Source organism: Psittacula echo, assembly GCF_963264785.1.
Source record: "Psittacula echo genome assembly, chromosome: 6".
In the NCBI taxonomy this organism is placed as follows: domain Eukaryota; kingdom Metazoa; phylum Chordata; class Aves; order Psittaciformes; family Psittacidae; genus Psittacula; species Psittacula echo.
The window spans coordinates 45260068-45281144 of NC_137743.1; the positions used below are offsets into that span (position 1 = coordinate 45260068).

The 21077-nt window shown below is 41.5% G+C and overlaps 1 protein-coding gene across 2 annotated transcripts in view; it reads right to left on the bottom strand.

Moving 5' to 3' along the window:
* IPMK (inositol polyphosphate multikinase) overlaps nt 1–21077 on the bottom strand; it is a 53098-nt gene that overhangs the window by 25203 nt on the left and 6818 nt on the right. Inside the window, exons 1-2 of one of the 2 annotated variants that reach the window (XM_080622121.1) lie at nt 11592–13484; nt 2678–2774 (exon numbers count right to left, since the gene is read on the bottom strand). In XM_080622121.1, coding sequence (XP_080478247.1) covers nt 2678–2774; nt 11592–11932 — 438 coding nt within the window. In that variant the 5' untranslated portion in view covers nt 11933–13484. Of the gene's footprint in view, nt 1–2677; nt 2775–11591; nt 13485–21077 lie in introns of those variants that run through there. The other variant, XM_080622120.1, reaches the window with a different exon arrangement.

Below are 21077 nucleotides of genomic sequence, written 5' to 3' on the forward strand. Positions count from 1 at the left end.
GTGTCACCCACCTCCAACTCCTGTGCAGCAGCACTAGGTAATTTCAGCATAGCAGGACAGTGTTTTAAAATTTCATTGAGACTCTATCGGTCCATCTTTTTTGTCACACTTCCTATAATATCATTTACATAAATACATTTCACCCCTTTTAGCTAGCTATTTCATCCACTCATCTACATTTTCAGCATAGATTGATGCTTCTCCCTACATACTTCTCTAAGAAAATAAACTCCTTGTGTTCCTCCACCTTACCTACCACCAGTTGCTGCTAACTTGTCACATGAAAACTCAAAGACAGCCACAAATCAAGGTCAGAGTGGTCCTAAAGTAAGTTACTCTGGTTTTTTTCCTAGCACAAACCTACAGTTCTTTTCCTGTCTGTATCAACCTACTCAAACTCTCAATTTTCTACACAAGGTAACAATTATGATGCTACACATACGAGACACCACTCACCAAAGATCCTTCCCTCCTTCTTGCTTACCTCATAAATAAAAGGAGCCTTATATGAAACAAGAACACCAATGGCATCCGCTTTCTGCCCTGGCAAACCAGGCAAGTCATTGTTCCTCCACACAAATACTCTTTAAAAATACATATAGTTCAGAACTTGCAGCAAGCACAGTTTGGTAACTGACAGATTGTTTATTTTTGGTTTTTAGAAGTCACCTATACCCAATTAAGAAACGATAAGGAATTACTGGGGTCACTACTCAGGTTGTACGGAGCTGTGTCCCCAGAGTCTGTAGAACAGTAACTGCCAAAGGAAAGGCCATGCTTCCAAATGTCAGGACTGCAAAAGGCCTACAAACACATCCTCAATCTACAGTTAAGAACTAGGTATCTTTTGAGCAGCTAGATTCCCTCATCTAATGTCACTGGGACACACCACAGCACATAAGCATATTGTTCAATCTTCTGAACCAGAGCTTAATTCATGGCTAATTTGGGGGACAGGTAATTAACCCATCCCCACCTTCCCCAGAAATGTCCCCTCTCCACGTCCCTCCTCTGTGCGGTTACTTCCCTTCTTCCTATTTTTCTGAACTTGCTTCCCTACTTTTTATGCAGTCCAAACGCAACACTGCCGATCGTTTGCACCTCCGGTGCCAAGCACCAATGCACACACAGAGATGAATCACAGGTTTTCCTTCACACCTGGCATTAGCAAAATTGCATTTGCAAATACCTACTAAACAACAAATGACCCCCAACATGAATGGCAACCTCCTTAGCTTTGGATGTATCCAGCACGCATGCATTCTGTTAAGCTCCATCATCTCCAACGTATTTGATGTCTATCAAGACTACACAAAACTGATTAATAATACAGATAATGGAGTTGGCAATGAAGTGTTTTGTTTGAACCTTGGCCACAGCTTTCTATAAAGAGGGCTCCTGATGGGACACTATTTCCAAGAAGCAAAACAAGCAAAATCAAAGTTAAGTCTCCCTTTAAATAGTTATTCCTACCAGCTATGTCTGGACTACTAGTGGAGACCTGCCAAAATTCAGCCCCATGGTGCAACCTACTAGTCAACTTCCAAAGTAAATTAGGCATGTGTTGAATTACTGTATCTTGGCTAAACCATGTATTTTTATAACTTAAGATCATATTGTGAATACAAAAAAATTTATTTGCCATTTGGAGGGGACATTAAGTGAGCTCCATGATACACATAAAATTATGAGGGAAGGAAAAAGCTCCAGTAGAGCTATTTGAGTTAGTGCCAAATGCGAAAGCGTGAAGGGATATCTGAGCCAAGAAAGCGCTGGGTACTACCACAATTCTCCTTGCATTTATTTCTGCTGAGTTTAGACACTGTCTTTGGACACTGTCTTACTACTCTCTTGGGAAAACAAGTCTATCAAGTGACAACATGAGCAAAAGAATTCAGTTATATTAAAGAAGCCCAGCATCTACTTTTGGTGCTCATGCATTTAAATAGACTTAATGGCATCCTTTTGTTTCTCTGTGTTCCAGAACTCCATTTCCCCCAATGTGAATAATAAAAGCCCCCAGAAGAAAACTAGTCTCTGTTTTAAATACCTCAATAATATCTATTTTCTCTTGAAGAGACAATCTCCCAAAATACCTTTTTCTTCCTGACTCCTAACATGTTTTACAAACATGAAGATATCAGAGCTTTGCTCCATTCAAACAGAGGATGACAAGCAGAGCTCCCCAGAATGGGGAAATAACTGATGAAATAACTGCTTTGTATGATATAGCATGGTGATGGTATCCAACCTTTGCAGATCCAGCAGCAGAGTCCAGTTTGAACATGTCCCCTTAGGCACCAACCTGTCTACTTTTTCTTCCTTACACACCCACACAGTGCCTGCTCTTGCTCTGATGGCCTGACCAGACATCAGCATGCAACTGGCCCAGTCCTCTGACACGACCCAGACTAGAGCAGCAGCTCCAGCCAGTATGCATCAGGTCCAGCTACTCAGGAAATGTTTGCCAGACAAACAGCCATGAGCCATCTCCTTGGGAGGAACACCCCAAGGACCCAATCCAGCCAAATGGAAACTGGAACCAGTTGTTAGAGGGAACATTAGTGGATTAGAAAGCAGAACCAAAAAACCCTCACAACCCTCACAACTACCAAAAATCAGTCTCCAGAAGATCTCTCCAGGAGGTCTGGATTAACAGATAAAATTAGAACAGTACCATTTGGTGCAGTAGGTGGTGACCAGACACCAAAGTATTTTGGCAGATATTCTCGCAGCTCCAGAAGAACGCTGTCGCAACAGTCAGAGTCATAAACCTGAAATAAATTAGGGAGGGGTGGAGAGATCAGTTTAAAACATTCATTTTATACTTCCAATTGTCCCATAATTATAATTTCTTAGTCTTTGTTTTCATATGTTTAAGATTTCTACTTTGCATTTAAAAAACATACAAGATGAAAATTATAATTATCACAATCCAACATAAATGAATGGTATACCTCCTTTCAAATTTAGAAGTGGAAAAAATTGTATCAACTCTTAAGACTAATTTATGGTTTCACTTGTGTAAAAATTCTAAACTGTAATTGTTAGCATCAAAGCCTATTTAGCAAAAAGGGTGTTTTCCCATCCTGGATCCAAGACTGTATAGGATTACTACATAGTATATATCTGAAGCTTTTTTAAGTTATATCAACTAAAGCATATAAGCTCAGCCTGAATAGTAATCCCTCATTTCCTCCAAACTAACTCATCCTGTAACTCCATCACACAGAAAATGCACAATTCAGATATATTTCTTTTCATTTGCTTGAACACTTCCAACAATTTTTGCAGCTTCTGTAAGAAAACCAAGTCTGGGTATATTCCTGAAGGAGTAAAACTTCAGAGAGTTAAAACAAAGCCTTAGATACTATCTTCTACAGAATCCCATGACTGTCACCAGCTTGCAGTGTTAAGAGGGTTTCAAAATCATTCTCTTGACCAGATTCCCCCCACCCCACCTCACCTGAAGATCTAGTTACAGACATAGGGGATAGCCTACAGCACAGTTCAACATGCTTGGCGGACTAAAAGAGCTATAACCACACAAGTACAGGTTACAATGATTATTACTGCATTTAGGAACCATCCCATCCTAATCCCCTTGCAGCAATCCCAGTTCTGATGCTATCAGGCTCGTGTGCTGTCCTGCAGCAGCTGCACGGCAATACCCACAGACTCTGCACACCAATGACCAGGGCAAGCCAACAATTCTGCTTTCACTTCAGCACACAATGCACAAGAGTGCAGTCAGAGCCAGCTGCAAACCCAGAAGCAATGCAAAAAAGTATTAAGGTGTTAACAGAGCTCTGCAAAGTTGTCTCAGCTAGTTGCTTTGAGATCCACATTTAACTATGGTTGGGGAATATCTAGTGATGGAAATGACAAAGGGTAGGTATTGCAAAAGACATGCCTTAAGCATTGTAGTATTAACACATCTAGGGAGGAAAAAACAAAAAGCCAGACCTGAAGTCCAATTACTATTTTAGAGCATCAAGGCAAGCCTTGGCTATGATCACTGATGCTGTGTAACTCTAGACAGCCTCATGCAGCAGCAGAATGTTAAAATTAGTCAGTGCGGGTTTGTGCTATATTTAGGTTTCATCACAGAAACCTCAAACTGGGCGAACTCAAATCACCAGTGTGCTTCAAATGCACAGTGTTGTTCCAAAGACCTTTAGGCACATTTAATAGGGAGCTCTCCTGGGTTTGTAACAGCCACAACTCTGACACCTTTATGCTAGCACTGTTACAGGGTAGTGACCAGGAAGGAAGTGATACAACCAAACCCACGCTGACTTTTCATTACAGCATTTAAATTGAGCCATCCATTTAACTAACTCATAGTATAAAACCCCTTTTAAAGACCCTAAAGAAAGGGCTGAGTCGTCAAGGCTCAAACCACACAAGTACGTGCACAGCATGATATAACACACTGCCATGCATCTACTGTCACACCCTCTACCACTATGGTTGCTATCTTAAGCATACAAAAGTTGCTGGGTGTGTATCTTACAAGTCACAGTGTCACATCACAGCGCAGTGACCTCTTTTCACAAGTCCTAGTTGTGGCAAGCTGGCACAACCTCAGAGGTCTACAAGTAATTCTACATCTAGGCCTGCTTTTCCTTTGTGTTAACTCAAGATGGTATGGGGATACTCTTGTGCTCCAAGACAAAAGAACTTGCCTGTCCCCTGGGATCAGTGGCTGCTGTTTATTTTTATTTACGCAACATTTCTTTGCTGAGCTTAAGGTGTTGCCAGCAGAAGACAGTGCTTTCCCCAGAAGCCTGCAGTGTAGCTTGATTCTACTAGTTTAAGGAAGAACAAAAAATTAAGGGTGGGAGAGAAGAGAAAGAAAAAGATAAGCACCACTCAGATGCTGAAGCAGAGACTCAGCCATTGTTCCCCACTGTATAGAGGACTGTTTCTGGGCCAGGAGTCCAGCACTGACTGGTGGAATTATTTCACGCTGTGGGTATTTTCACATAAGTACAAAGCCAATTTTCACTTACTGTGGTAGTTTATCATCATAGCACCTCATAGCAAAGACATGGAACCGCACTGCACCCGACACAAATACTCTTTGCCCAGGTGAATTTAAGCAGATCTATGAGGCACTAAACTATCTTGCAATATCACAGTCTTTACATGGAAGCAAGTATATATATTTAGGACAGGTCAAAGAGGAGAGAGATGGAAGCAACAAGTGCAGCAGATGAGGATAAACACTGAATGTAACTGGGGAAAAAAAAACCAAACAGGCAAACATAATAAGAATTCATTTGTTTAACCTATTGGTAAAAAAGTTCTGAGAAAGTGACATGTCAGGAGACCACTTCCAATGTTTAAGAGATGGTACTCTTGCTTTGACTCACTTTCTAATCACCAACCTAAGACAATTAAACCTAGCAACTTAGCAAGTTGCCAGGAGTACGCTCCTGTGCATTTCAAATAGTAGGATACAATAAAGATATTCAGATAATTTATAATGGGGTGTAATGGCCCAAAGTCAACACCAAATGGGGAAAAGAGCTCCAAGAGTGGTATCTTCCAAGTAGTCTAGACTTTAACACACTGGTATCAAGACATCTTAAATGGAAACAAAACTCACAGTAATGCATTGCTCAGTGTCATCAATTCAGCATAACTAAGTGCATTAATTCTGTCTCTCAAGAAGTTATCTTGCTCCCAGAAACAGTAACGAATTCCCCTTATCAGTTTGACGCAACATATACAAAGCACTTATTTGACCTTAATATAGACTTCAATTTCTCCCTGTAATGTATTTGCATGTCAAACAAGAATAAGCACTCAGTTAATAAAGATCAGAGGAAGTCATTTGGTGTGGGCAAAGCAACAGAACCAGACATTTCAGGAATTGTACTCCTTCATATGCAGGAGAACCATTTCTACTCATTAGAGCGGGGCCTTATAAACAGCACCCATACCATAGGCATTTTTTCCCATTTCATACAACCTGCACGCTACACATTTAGATGTCATTCAGAATGCCAAATATAAATGTATACATCACAAAACCATCCCTAAAATTACACAGGATATTAACTGTGCAGCTCATGCTCTGAAAGGTATCACTACCAACACTGCTGGAAAACTCATGGAAGAGACAGGTTATCATTTACCCCAGGACAACCTTTAGAAATAAACCATTCTATTTTTACTTATATCAGCAATATTCCAAGTTCATTTGAAGAAGCTGCACTTTCTTTTAGTGTAAAAACAGGTCCATTTTTCCAGCATACACTTACAAACGTAAGTTATTTCTGCTTTACCGGAAACTATACCAGTTCTGAGGCTATCAGACTCATGTCCTGTCTCGCAAACCAGCAGCAGCTGCACCAGCATCTTCATCCAACAAATCAAGAACCGCAAAACAATTCAATGTCAGCTCAGCCAGGGAAGATACCCCTTCTACAAATCACAGGCTACATTATTCCAACAGCACAAACTGGAGACACAAAATGTAATAACTGTTGGGCTTAAAAGCAAGTAAACAGGATGCTGACATCTGGAAGGCTCACAACACAACCATTACAAATCACAGCAACTAACTCATAGGAAGAATGTGCCCCAGATATGTCCTGAGGCAGCTCAGATAGTCTAATAGACACTATGAAGTCATAATTTCCAGTTACTCAGGACTTTTTAATTCTGACGCAAATTTACCACCCCTTAGTTTTTAATCCAAAGTACACTCTGTTTTGGTAAGTCTGATCCAAACAGATTCATCTGGTTTTTAATGCAAACAGGAGCTGCTTGGGAGAACAGGAATGTTCTTTTCCTTATTTAAAGCAGCACAATATTTAGGTTTTTTTGTTTTACAAAGACTAGCTAAAAACATAAATCACAAAGCAAGAATAAAACGAATGTTTAAATTTCATTAGGAAACTAGTTCTGGCATTAAGGACCTGTCTTCAATTGTCTGGATGAAAAAACACCATATTGACAAAAATGTAGTCTAAAGTACACAAAAGAGTTGATTTAAAAGAATATATATTTTATATTTGCATTTATTTTAAAGCTATTTAAGCAAGAAACTTTAAATGCCAGAGTAGCCATGTCGGTCTGAAACATCACCTTTTCTTATTGCCAGCTATCGTAAAAGCAGCAGCACTATAGCTTGCAGAGTCAGCATACACAACCAGCTGCCAACATCAGGCAGAGAGTTCAGCTTCCAATATGTTTTTGGGAGCAGGTCTTGAAGGGTGGGAAGCAGTTAATAAGCCATGTGCTCAAATCAGCAAATGCAAGATTTACAGATGATAGTGCAACCTTAATTCTGTCTCCCAATGTGTACACATTATATTACAGACTTTAATTACCTGAGCGCACACTGCATTTCCCTCCAGACTGCTACATCACCCAGTTACACCAGGCAAGCACATGGGCCAAAAAAAAATGAGGTTAAAACAGCAGCTGTGATTTCAGCAACTTGTAACTCCTTGGCTTTACAACTCAGCTTCTTTTCTCATAGTACCACCATCATGGTCTAACTTGCAAGTGCCCACAGTATTTGTTTCCACAAATATGACTGGAATTGAGCCAGCTTTGCTTATATTCAAACTATCTGATACCAGAGTAATACCAAAAGTTAAATATTTGTGAATGCTGTTCTACTAAATGCTATTATACTGAATTGCGTATTTTACTAATACATTGATAATACTATACATGAGATTGTGATCATTATTCTCGCACCTACAGAAAAACAAAAAAAAAGGAATCTTAAAACAAATCAGAATATATTTCCACAATCTGATCACACAAATGGATTTTCAAGTAAGAATGGTGCACACCTGTGACAATCATATCATTCTTCCAAGTGTCAGGGGAAAAAAAATTATAGCAGAGTTAGCCATCTCACCTTCCAAAAAAAAAAAAAAAAAAAAAAAAAAAAAAAACACCAAACAAAGAAATGAAGGCTGTGAAAATAACTTCCAAAAATCTCCCCGAGAGATACTTATTTGGTCATGTTTATCAACCAGTCATTCTCTAACAACTCAAAAAAACAGTAGGTCTTATTTCATCCACTTCCACATGTTTTATGTAGTCAAATTTAGGCTGACTTTAGCAAGATTTGGAGCCCAAGGCATGGAATCATCTTTACAAGAGGCAAAGCAGACCCCGACCCATTTCTGAGGACGTGGGAGAGCTTCAAAATTTCAGCAGACAGAAGAAAAAAATGAAAAGGCAGCAGTCAAGCACAGCCATTACAGCAATGCTGAAAAAATAGCACAGTGGAGCAGCATGTGAAGAGCTGCAGGAGCCACAGACACCATACACGAGTCACTCTGAAACAGTCAGAGGTAAGTTTGATAGAGACAGACGGATGCAGCCCCTCTTTCTTTCCAATAACCACTTACTGCAGACGCAAGACATTTAAGTATTCTGAAAGACATAAGTAGGCACCTGACTCTGCCCCATCACAAGCAAAAAGGATTGTTTCCCTCTTCACAGGACAGCAAACTCCCTTCTCATCTTTCATCCCACAAGATTTCTGGTCAACTAAAAATTAACAACAGAGCAAGCTTAAACTATTTCCTCTACTCACACCCTCCCCTACAACTAAACAAGACACCCAGCTGAGGACTGAGCAGGGCAGTGGGCATCAGGACGTTCTTGGTCAAAACTGGAAAATTACGAGATCACATTTCATCAGGAATCTCCTGCCACAGAACTGAGCTTCCTCTTGCCTTCAATCTCTCCTAGGTTCACAACTCAGCAGCCCAATCATATGTTACATTCAGCTTCAACTGCGCAGGAGCTGGAGTCTTCCATCAACTTCAGAGCTCTTTGAAGTCAAGGATAATTCTCCTTTCAGGATGTGCAACAAAGTCAGATCCCTCAAGCACCACTATCACCTGCTAAGCAGTCTCTTAAGTAGGTCATGAGACTCTTTGGTGAATATAGTCCAAAAATACATGGCAAACTGCACATCAAGGTCTCCACTACAGAACGTACATTCCCTTGGCTCAGTTATATCAATGTGCATTACGATAGACTGGAACAGATTTCACATTAGGCACTGTCCACTAGAGACCAAAATGAAGAGAACCCAGCCTAACAAAAAACACCAGCCTAAAAAAAGGCATACTACTGTTGGTCATCTGATAAGGAAGTTTCAATTTTAACACACTAAATACGTCTCCCATTCTTACTTGCTCTTCCTTCTTAGTTTGACAACACTTACCATTCACCCAATAGAACTATAGTGATGCTATCCTCAAGTTACCCACTGCAAAAACTCAAGCTACCAGCAGTCAGAGATCCAGCACATTTCAAAACAAGTCAAGTCGCTTTGCCAGTTCATACCTCCTTTGAAGAAGTATGGTATGAGCAGTTCTCATCTATCTTTACAACTTCTGTGCCAAGGACAGCTCTGGTACAGCAATGCACGAAGTGGTGCAACACGAATGCTGCTTTGCATTCTAAGGAAAGACATGGACCTGGTCAGAAACCACCACCTTGACACATCCAAATCCTCACTGATGCAAAAGCAAGTTGAACAAAGACAGCAGCCAGTGTTTTCATACAACTTCCTGCTCCAAGATGATGGGTTTTTTTTAAAGCAACTCCAACTATTCAAGAGCTATCAAAAGCTCCTCTGCCAGCAACAGACTCTACTTTGCGATGAGAACACTCAACATGACAAGGGCAACTAGCAGTAATCCTTCTAAAAAAACAAATGGACAGAGAAGAATAGAACCTACTAAAAGTAATTTTAGTTGATGGCTTGTGATTCTAGGAAAGTAGGCAATAGCTCCTTCCACAAGGACTAAAAATAACACCCCAAAAGCTATTCTCATATTTTCTACTGAAATAGAGGGGTTTTCAGTTGTTCAATAAGATACACTAACATCAAAATAGAGGCCTTTTTTTGTTTGCTTTTAATAATTAACTCTTTGGAGTCCCACCTACATTTTTGTTTGTGCAAAACTGGAAGTTACATAATCAGCTGTGAGCCTACATGTTTCTTTTACTCACCAGTCTGATGGACAAGCATACTGGCTCTTGCTTCCCAAACCTGCAAACAACCTTCCTGCTCACCACTGGCAAGGAAGGAAAGAAGCAAGGCCAAACTGTGTTAGAACACAGGGGCAGGAGAAACCGCAAAAGAACAGTAATAATACCACTAAGAAACCTTAGGAAGACTTTGATCAGTGTCTGCTCCAGTAAGGCAGAGAAAAAGTCCAGTTAACTGGATTCTGTAACACTCAGGCATGGTAAGCCAAGTGATTTGTTTTGCTTTGTCAATAAGATTTATATACACATGTACATGTACATATATTTATATAATACACACACTCAGAAAAATAAATATCAAAAGACTGAAAAATAATTGCTACCAAATTGCCCTCCAAGTATTGAATATTACAGGAGTTTTAACAAGCATGTTATAAGCAGTGGGACATTCAACACAATCATAGAATCAACTCAGTTGGAAAAGACCTTTAAGATCATCAAGTCCAACTGTTACCCCAGGACTGCCAAGTCCACCACTAAACCACATCACTAGGGGCCTTATCTACATGGTTTTTGAAGACTTCTAGCAATGGTGACTCCCCCACTTCCCTGGGCAGCCTGCTCCAATGCCTGACCACCCTTTGGGTGAAGAAATATTTCCTAAAATGTCCAATCTAAAATCTCCCTGGTGCAGCCTCCCCATTTTCTCTTGTTCTATCACTTGCTACTTGGGAGAAGAGACCAGCCACCTCCTCACTCCAACCTCCTTTCAGGTAGTTGTAGAGAGCAATAAGGTCCCCCGTGAGCCTTCTCTTCTCCCGACTAAACAACCCCAGTTCCCTGAAACATTCCTCATAAGGCTTATTCTCCAGACCCTTCACCAGCTTTGTTGCTTTTCTCTAGACCCTGCTCCAGAACCTCAATGTCTCTCTTGTAGTGAGGGGCCCAGAACCAAACACAGTATTGGAGATGAAGCCTCATCAGTGCTGAGCACAGGGGGATGATCACTGCCCTGGCCCTGCTGGCCACACTATTTCTGATATAGGTCAGAATGCTGTTGGCCTTCTTGGCTGCCTGGGCACAAGTTGACTCATGCTCAGCAGCTGTCAGTCAGCACCCCCAGGTCCCTTTCCACCGAGCATCTTTCCAGCCACTCTACCCCAAGCCTGTAGCATTCCATGGGGTTGTTGTGACCCAGCACTTTGCCTTGTTGAAACTCATACCGCTGGCCACACCTCATCGATCCAGCCTGTCCAGATCCCTCTGCCTTCCTACCCTCCAGCAGATCAATGGTCCACCCAACCAGATGTTGTCTGCAAATTTACTGAGGCTGCACTCGATCCCCTGATTCAGATCGTCAGTAAAGACATTAAACAACACTGGCCCCAATACCAAGCACTGAAGGACACCACTACTGACCAGTTGCCAACTACATGCAACACCATTCGCCACCACTCCTTGGGCTCAGCCATCCAGCTAGTTTTCAGTCCAGTGAAGAATACATCTATCCAGGCCATGAGCAGACAGTTTTTCCAGGAGATTGGTGTGGGAGACAGTATCAAATGCTCTAGTGAAGTCCAAATACACAATGTCTACAGCCTTACCAACCAGATGGGTCACACTGTCGTAGAGGGAGATCAAGTTGGTCAAGCAGCACCTGCCCTTCATGAACCCATGCTGACTGGGCCTGATCCTCCAGTTTTCCCGCATGTGCTGTGATCTTACTCAGGATGACCTGCTCCATGACCTTCTCCTGCACTGAGGTCAGGCTGACAGGACTGTAGTTTCCAAGGTCCTCCTTCCTGCCCTTTTTGTAAAGAGATGTGATGCTGGCCAACCTCCAATCCTCTGGGACCTGCTCACTAGACCAGGACTGCTGGTAAATGATGAACAGTGGCTTGAACTCATCTGCAAGCTCTCTTGGGTAGAACCCATCTGGCCCCATAGACTTGTGTACATCTAAGTGGAGCAGGAGGTTACTAGTAATTTCCTCCTGGATTATGGGGACTTGAATCAGCTCCCATCTTTGCCATCCAACTCAGGAGACTGAGTACCCTAAGGATGGCTTGTGTGACTACTAAAGACTGAAGCAAAGGTGGCATTAAATACCTCAGCCTTTTTATCATCCTTGGTCACAAGGTTTCCCCTAGTATCTAGTAAAGGATGGAGGTTCTCTGTGGCCCTCCTTTTATTGCCAATATATTTGTAAAAATACTTTTTATGATCTTTTATAGCAGTGGCCAGATTTAGTTCCAGCTGTGCCTCTGCCTTTTTAATTTTCTCCCTGCATTACCTAACATCTTTGTACTCCTCACGGGGTGACAGTCCCTTCTTCCATAAGTGATAGATTCTCTTACTTTTTTCGAGGTTAGAGCAGTATCTCCTTGTTCAGCCAGGCTGGTCTCTTCCCCATCAGTTTGATTTTCAGCACATGGGGACTGCCTGCTCCTGCACCTTGAAAATTTCATTCTTGAAGAGTGTCCAGCCTTCCTGGACCCCTTTGTCCTTCAGTAATGTTTCACAACGGATTCTCTCAACCAGCATCCTAAAAAGGCCAAAGTCAGCCCTCCGGAAACCTAAGGTGGCAGTTTTGCTGACCTTCTTCCTGACTTCTCCAACCATCAAAAATTTTATCATTTTATTTTGCCCCAGACAGGCTCCAACCAGCACATCACCCACCAGTCCTCTGGGAACAGCAAATCCAGCCAGGCATCTCCCCTGCTTGGCTCACTCACCAGCTGTGTCAGGAGCTTATCTTCCACACCCTCCAAGAACCTCCTGGACTGTTTCCTCTCTGCTGTATTGTATTACTAGAAGACATCTGCTAGGTTCAAGTCCCTCATGAGAACAAGGGCTAACAACTGTGAAACTTCTCTCAGTTGAAGAATGCTTCATGCACAGCTTCATCCTGGTTAGGTGGTCTGTAACAGACTCCTACTAGGATATCTGCTTGGCTGGCCTTCCCCCTGATCTTCACGCACAAACATTCAACCTTCTCACTTATAACATTAAGTTCCAGGCAGTTGACGAACATCCTGACATAGAGTGCAACCCCATCACTTCTCCTTCCTTACCTATTCATTCTGTAGCTGTCCACTGCAGCACTCCAATCATGCAAATCATCCCACCACATTTCTGTGGTGGCAACTATGCCATGGTTTTCCTGATGCACAATGGCTTCCAGCTCCTCCTGTTTGTTGCCCATGCTGTGGCCATCGGCATATATTCATTTAAGTTGCCCTGTGTATCTGGCCTCCAACAGTGTCATGGCACCCCGTCTCATTTCTAGCGAGCCTGGTTTTATCCCCTTCTCCCTCTGAACCTAGTTTAAAGCCCTCTCTATGAGCCCTGCTACTCCAGAGATAGGATCCTTTTCCTCCTTTGGGACAGGCATATCCCATCTTCTGCCAGCAGGCCTGGAACACGTAAATTAACCCATGGTCAAAAATCCCAAAATTCTGACACTAATACCAGTGCCAGAGCCAGGAATTAATTTTCATTATTTTCCTGATGCTTCCACTGTTATTGCTTGTGACTGGCAGGAGAAATGAGAAAGCTACTTGGGCTCCCGAACGAGTCACCTCGCAACCCTGAAGTCCTTCTTGAGACCCTTCAGCCTTCTTGTTGAAGAGACTTCCTCACTGCCCACCTGAAAGACTAATAAAGGATAGTAACCATTAATATTTAATAGTTTTTAATTTACTTATGGTTAATCTGGTACCTGGATGACCAGGAACATTATATTTCACCATATGCACTGGTGATTCACATCTCTTTGCATACATAACACAGTCTTTATGCAACATTCTTATACTACAAGCCTCTTTTTTTTTTTTTTTTTTTTTCAATCTGGAAACTGGAATTCTTGTTCTTCAGAGACTGAATATATTTTCCTTTTCTTTCAAGGAGGCAACCTACACCTTCCTCAATCCCATACTGGCAGCCCACCAGCCATACCTTACTTTTAAATAAGTTTATTACGCACAAAGCATTGTATTTTCTGTGTAACATCAACATACCTTTAATGAGTTTATCCACATTCTGAAATATTCCCAACTGAAGTTTAAACAAGATTTGATCCAGCACTTGCATGACCCTCTAGCACAGCAGGAGCCCTGTACTGTAACTTAATCCAATTTAACATACTGTTGATATGCACATTAAAACTATGCATTATTGCTTTATTTTCAGCTAATCTACCCTCAGGGAAGAATATTCCTCAGAATCAGGTTGGTAGGAGAACTGGATTATTTTCATGTTTCCTTACATAGCATAGACTGTAGACTACTAAGTAGTAGTACTCCACCCAGTAGTTCCCCAATAGCATCAAATTACAGTAATGGCCTTTTACTGTCTCCTTTTATGAGGTTTTCTTAGATTTATTAAAGCAGGTTATAGTTTATTCTGTGGTATACAATACACAAGGAGCACAGCGAAGAGTTGCTCACCAGACTCTTCTAAGTTAACCTTCTACCACGCAGCGTGTCCCTTCCAAACTCATTTTGCTACAGTGTACAAGAATCACAAATCTGTCATACTTTTTAAATCTTGCTGACCTGGTTCAGTAGGCTTTCAGCCATTTAACAGTGGTCTGAAGTACAAAAAAAGTGTTTATAGGACAGTAGTAGGAACTCATCAGATTCTTAGACCTACACTTCATCTCTTAGACAACTCCTAATAAGAAACAGATTTGGATACAAGCTGCCAGTATTTCGAAATTGGTCAAAAAGCCATTTTCTTCTCATTAGCTGAGGAGTACTGCATGATCTTTCTTTTATAACAATGTTTCTGTCTAGGCTTGTGGTTTACAGAATAGAGTATGAGGCAATATCACACACTGGTTTGAGAACTTAAATTTGCCTCTTTTCCAGCAAGACAGAATCTCTCCCAGACAGATTCTCAGCAGGAAGAATGATGCCAAGGGCAGAAATGGGCTGTATCAGAATATGCTCACTCTGTTTCCAAACAGGTAATTTGTATACTTCAGTACAGGTGCCTCTTCTGGACACGCGGCAGGATCTGGATGTACCAGAATGAGACATAGCCAAAGATAACCATTCAGGACATTGAACTACAGCTCCGAATGCCATATTAACAAGAAGTTTGGGCAAGCATTGCATCCCCAAAATAAAATGTTAAGAGAACTGTGCATCATATTTTTCCAAGCTTTGTCCTTACAAGACTGAAAATCAGAACCTTAGCTGGAGACTTGATCATAGGATAAGGATATTTTAGTACACAATAGCAGCATGACAAGCCATCAGCTATTCCTTTTTCAGTCAAGGATAATAATCTAAATCAAGACTATAAAACCAGTTAACTGAGTTTACAAAATAGGGTAATTCATCCTGAAGCAAGACACTTCCAATCCCTCTCCTTTTCCGTCACTAGCAGAGAACAGTTAACAGAACACAGGCTGCCTTATCATAATTTGTGCTATATAGACTAAAAGAGGGCTGAGCTTTATGAGTCAGTTCTTGCAACTCCATGCAAAAGCTTCCAGGCCAAAACACATCTTTCAGGCTGCTGGCTTGGTTTTATGCCATGGAGGGGGAGGGAAGTCACCAGAAGTCTTCTGCACTGCCTGAAGCTGCTTGAATACTAATTAAAATTACACAATGCAAAAAAGAAGAAAGCATCAAGCAGTAGTGAAAAGCCACAGCATAGGAATAGTGGCAGGTTATTGACAATCAACTAAATAACATAGTAAGAAGAAAATTATTGATAATGGTCCAAGCGGGCACACTCCCTGCACATTTCTTCTCTGTAACCACAGAAGCACAAGGAATTATATCTTCGGGAATATTAACATAGCTGGGTCTTCACTAACATGCTATCCTTTAGTCACAAACGCAAAGACTGTCACAAGACAGATGGCAGAAGTTGAACAAGCAATATTAATTCTGCCTTATGTCAGACTGTAAAATAAGTTAGTAAATTCTTTAGCTGAAACAAAACAGAAAGACAGGTCATTGCCCTATTGAAACCTGCACTATAATGCAGCCAGCAAAAGTTCAGAACAACAGTTGTACAGGCTCCCATGAAACCATTGCTTCCTAACCTTCAAGTGCTTGACTCTCACCTAACTAACTTAAATCTCTTTTACATGCTGAAGCTATTTGTGTCTCTTACATCCTGGCTTTGTTTTCAGAACATGCAACAAGAGTGAAAAACAATTTCTATTATCTACAGTGGTAACAGCTTCCTTGCATTCATATTACATGTCCGCAGGGCTTGAACCCTGAACTTTCAGACTACTGCTATGGCAGTTAACAGAGCCATCATTAATTGGCAATGGGTGGAAGATCTGTTATCCAGAAGGGCCAGGTGATTAGGCCAATTATCTTTTCCCAATGCTACGTGGGGTAAATCAGCTCCCTTGGTTCCCAAGCATTGGGACAGAGATAGAAGGCTGCCAGAGCTGAGCTGGAACTCGGAGAACCCCATCTACCTTGTCATTCCAACCCTCCTTAATCACTCTTGCACTCTGGGACAAAGGTATCTGAGAATTTGGGCAAGACTTGCAATTAACATTCTCAGAAACCTTATAGTACTTCACGTATGTTATTTGGAGCCATAACTTGACTCCAAGCCATGACCTGCAGCCACTAGCAAACAGGGGGGGGGAAAAAAAAAAAAAAAAAAAAGGGTAAGTGATGGAAGTTGTCCATGCTGCCAGAGCTTTCTCAGGACAGTTTTCAGAAAGCGGGACAAGGGGGAAGGTGTACTTATACCTCAATCATCCCACAGTCACCATAGGAAAGCAGAAGGGCAATTCAAATAAAGTTTACAGGAACACTGATTTATCTGTTAAGCATAAAATCCCAGTTTATTACCTACTGCATTAGTAGGCTTCGAAACTTCAGTATGCCATGCTCAGAACAGGTACACACAGTAACAAAGGTTTACAGCCCCACCGAGGGAATGCCAGAGTGAAAAGAGCTGCCATTCCAAAACAGTTCAGCATCCTTGTCTTGTTCTGTTGAACATAATAACACTCAATCTCTTAGTGCTAAACACACAGTTTGTAGGAAACTGTAGTCATGAAGGCAATATTAACAACTGTAAATTCTCTCTTCCTCAGTTTTAAGTAATTGCAGCCCAAGCTCTATGCTTTTGTGCCTGCAAAAGCAGCTTGCCCTATTTAAGGCTTGACATTCCAGCTTCCTCGCCCTCTTCAGGGCACCAAGACAGTAGTTTCTGCAATGCTACATTCTTGATGTGACAAATTAAGAAAAAACCCTGTTCTGAAGAGGAGAGCTCTGAAACAGGAAGACAGAGTTATGCTAGTGCATAGTGCTCTTGGGTACAGCCTGGCTTGTTTGAGACAAGAGCTCTGTATGCAGCTCAGCAGGGGGTTTCACCTCATACGGTGACTGCACTAACCTTCTCAAAGGATGCTTTTCTCACAGTTCCCAACTCATCTGCCAGAAGAGATCACCGTAGGAGGGTTGATAGGTTTCTTCCCTTCCCTCCCCCAACGATGCTGAATTAAATCAGACTGCTCCGCATGTATAAACGCACCCTGGCATAAAGCAGGCTGAAGCCAAATACTAGAACACATCGAGCAGTAGCCTGGTTCTGTGGATTTCTTAGCGTGCATGTGTAGGCAGCATACCATAAACACATACTGCCTTTTACAATTTATATGCTTTAATGGAAATGGGTCACTACTACATAATATATTATACTACATTTTTAAACACGATTTTCCTATTTCCACATCTCTGTATACTGCTCCCTCTTGAAACTCCTTTAAGAAGTCCTTTAAAGTGCCTCTGCCTACAGGTTCTGAGTATTTCCATTAGATGGAAACAACAGATCATCAGTGCAAATATCCCTTAAAAAAACAGAACCCTTCTACTTCAATTTTTTTACCCACTCTCTTGCTGCTCGTACCTACTGAAAACAGAGCATTTTGTAGCTACTCAAGGTGAAAAAACCCAAAAATTTTTTACCCAGGTAAGGGTAGCAGAAGACCTGGGGAAACACTCCATAGTTATGCAGCCTATGTTTGTAAAAAGTTCATGCCCTCAGGTACAGGAATGGACTTTGCAGGAACAAAATTAAAACGTTAATTAATTTTGAATTGATAATTACTGGTATTTACAGAACTCAACCGAAAGTGGACATTACCACTAGGAAGTCACACTTCAGTGATAAGTTAAGCAATACATAGTAAGTTATTAACAGCGACTACAAATAGCTCATTGTTCTGCTACATTTTATCATAGAAGGTATTCACAGTGATCTTGTCATACTATTCTCCCCCAACACAGAATCATGGCAAGCCATTTCCCCATAAGTAAAGAATGACACATATTGCTGTACTAGAGGCAAAAGTTTGGTTTACTTCGTGAAATAATCTCTTAAGAAAGACCACATGTATTTAGAGGGTTGGGTGGTTTGTTTGTTGGGGTTTTTTTAACTGCTAATCTGAAAACACACTACAAGGAAAACAGAAAGGTAGCCTAATGGCAGTCTGGGCAGGAATTACTTGAGAGATTTCCCAGCTTTCAACTTGGACAGAGACCTGTGAAATTCTTCAAAATTTCCAGCTGTCTGCCACTTCTGAGCAAGTTTCAGATCACTATTAGTATTTTGCATTACAGTGTCTCACTCAACTTTCCATTCCAAAATGGAAGCCCATTTTGTTTGAGCTCTACCAGTCAGCACTCAGCTTGGTGCTCAACAAAAAACAACCCATCAGTAACCATGGGAAAAAACTTCTGGTGATTCGCTGACACAGACTATGGCCCTCTGTCAGGTTCACACACTCAGCTGAAAGCAAATCCAGCAGTTTCAGAAGAGAAGACTCTCTTGTCCAGATAGAATCATAGAATGGTTAGGGTTAGAAAGGACCTTAAGATCATCCAATTCCAATCCCCCTGTCATGGGCAGAGATGCCTCACACTAGACCATATTGTCCAAGGCTCTGTCCAACCTGGCCTTGAACACCGCCAAGGATGGAGCATTCACACTTCTTTGGACAACCCATTCCAGTGCCTCACCACCCTCACAGTAAAGAATTTCTTCCTTACATCTAACCTGAACTTCCCCTGTTTAAGTTTGAACCCATTACCTCTTATCCTACCGCTACAGTCTCTCTCCCACATTCTTGTAGGCCTCCTTCAGATACTGGAAGGCTGCTAGAAGATAATATCTACCTGGTATCAGGTTAAATATATCAGTTACAGTCAAACTTGTCTGTCAATGCCCCGTTAACTCTATCATGACACGTTTCCTGCAGCCTTCAGCTCACAAGCACTCAGACTGTATGCTGAAACAGGGCTTCCTGGTCACTGGCAGTTACCAGAAAACACTTCTGCCTCAGATCTGCAATAGCTGCTCTCCAGCTGTAACTGAGGCAAGCTCATCTTCTTGCTATCATAAACTACAAAGGTTCTCAGTTACTTCAGCCAAGGAGGTTCGCTTCACCCATAAGTAAAAAACACCACTTGTTTCTGGCCCAGGTACTGGGGTACTAATTTTAATTCAAGGCCAGGGTAAGGTAGCATGCAAAGGAAACAATAACTTACTTACCTATCACTAGAAACAAAACAGTTATAAGCATATATGAAAAAATAGACACAGAAATAAAGAAACTAGTGACAATTAATTCACATATACTAACTGGCAACCTTCTGGTGTGATCTTATCAATGAACTTGCTGCCTAGTCCTGACAAAGTGACAGTCTGGGATTCATCAGCCTTGTTTCACTTCTTTCATTTCTGAGCTGTTTCTCACCATCTCCTGCCTTGTAAACAACCCCCTGTGGTAAAACTCTCTTTCCCCCACTTGCTGGAGGCTCATTAACCTCTCCAAGGTGATACTGTTTCTTCTGATTGTGGACCAAAAGATGCCTTAAGCTCAGTCACCAAAACAGGGCAGTCCTGCTGTTCTTTCCACTGCTCATCAGATTAATCACTAAAACTGACAAAAGACAATCAACACAAGGAAGTTTTGCAGTCTTTTAAATAAGTCAATCAGTTCATCTATGTCCAAAAAGCACCAGCACAGCAGAAGGTAAATGGCAAGAATGGGAAGAAAGGCCTTTCTCTCTTAGCAGCAATGAGCTACTCCATCAGCTCAAGCTCTAGGTGTAACTGTACCTTACACTGAACCTCACACTGAACCTCACAATCTGCAGTAATCCTCATCTTGTAACAACTGTATGTAGTGCTTAGGTGCCTATACCCTGCACCACAAGGTTTCTGCCAAGAGCAAACATGATAATAGTTAATCATTGAGAAGTCACAAATCCCCAAGACCTTTCTCCTGTACTTTCACCTACATAATGTACATGCATTTGCTCACCTTCCCTTCTTCCCCAAAATAGCATTCCAGTCCACACACAGCTAGTTGTGTATGCACCCTTCTCTTTCTCCGTTAGTTTTCAAGAATTACCCAACCCTTTTCCCAAATGCCTGATAACCAAACACATTCTGTGTCAGAAGTAACCCAGCAAGGCCCTGGAAGACATAATGAAGCTAACTTTGCAACTTACTAGCACTGAAACCTGACTTCTTCCCCTATGACACCGCATAGTAACAAGGGCACTAATACAAAACTTCTCAAAGATTTTGCTCAAGGTCTTGCTCAAAGCTTGTCACATTAGTTTAAGCAACAGGCAAAACGATAAAGCCTGTGCTGTAAATGGCTAACATCTAAGCAATGCTCAAGCTTACCCCTCTTACCCACTGGCTTTAGACAGTGGTAACACATTACTATCCATACCTCAGGATTTCACAGAAGAGTAAGCAGCAGCCTGGCACTCAAAGGAGTATGCTCAAGCTTTCTCCTCCTACTGAAGAATTACCGTGCGGGCTGAATTGCAGCTTTCTAACCTCATCTAAATGACAGTCACTAAGAAACCTCAGAAAAATATTTACATTTACATTTAACTGGCACCTGCTGAGCTCCTACTAAGTCAAGAACTGCTGTTTTGTCTAGCAGTCCCATCATGAGAATTATCAAGTAATGCTAGCATGCAAACACAATATTCTCTCAGTGCACATCGCTTAGTCTGTTTTAATGTGAGACATTTCCACAAAATATGCAAGGTGTTTTGGAAGCTTAACACCCTTAG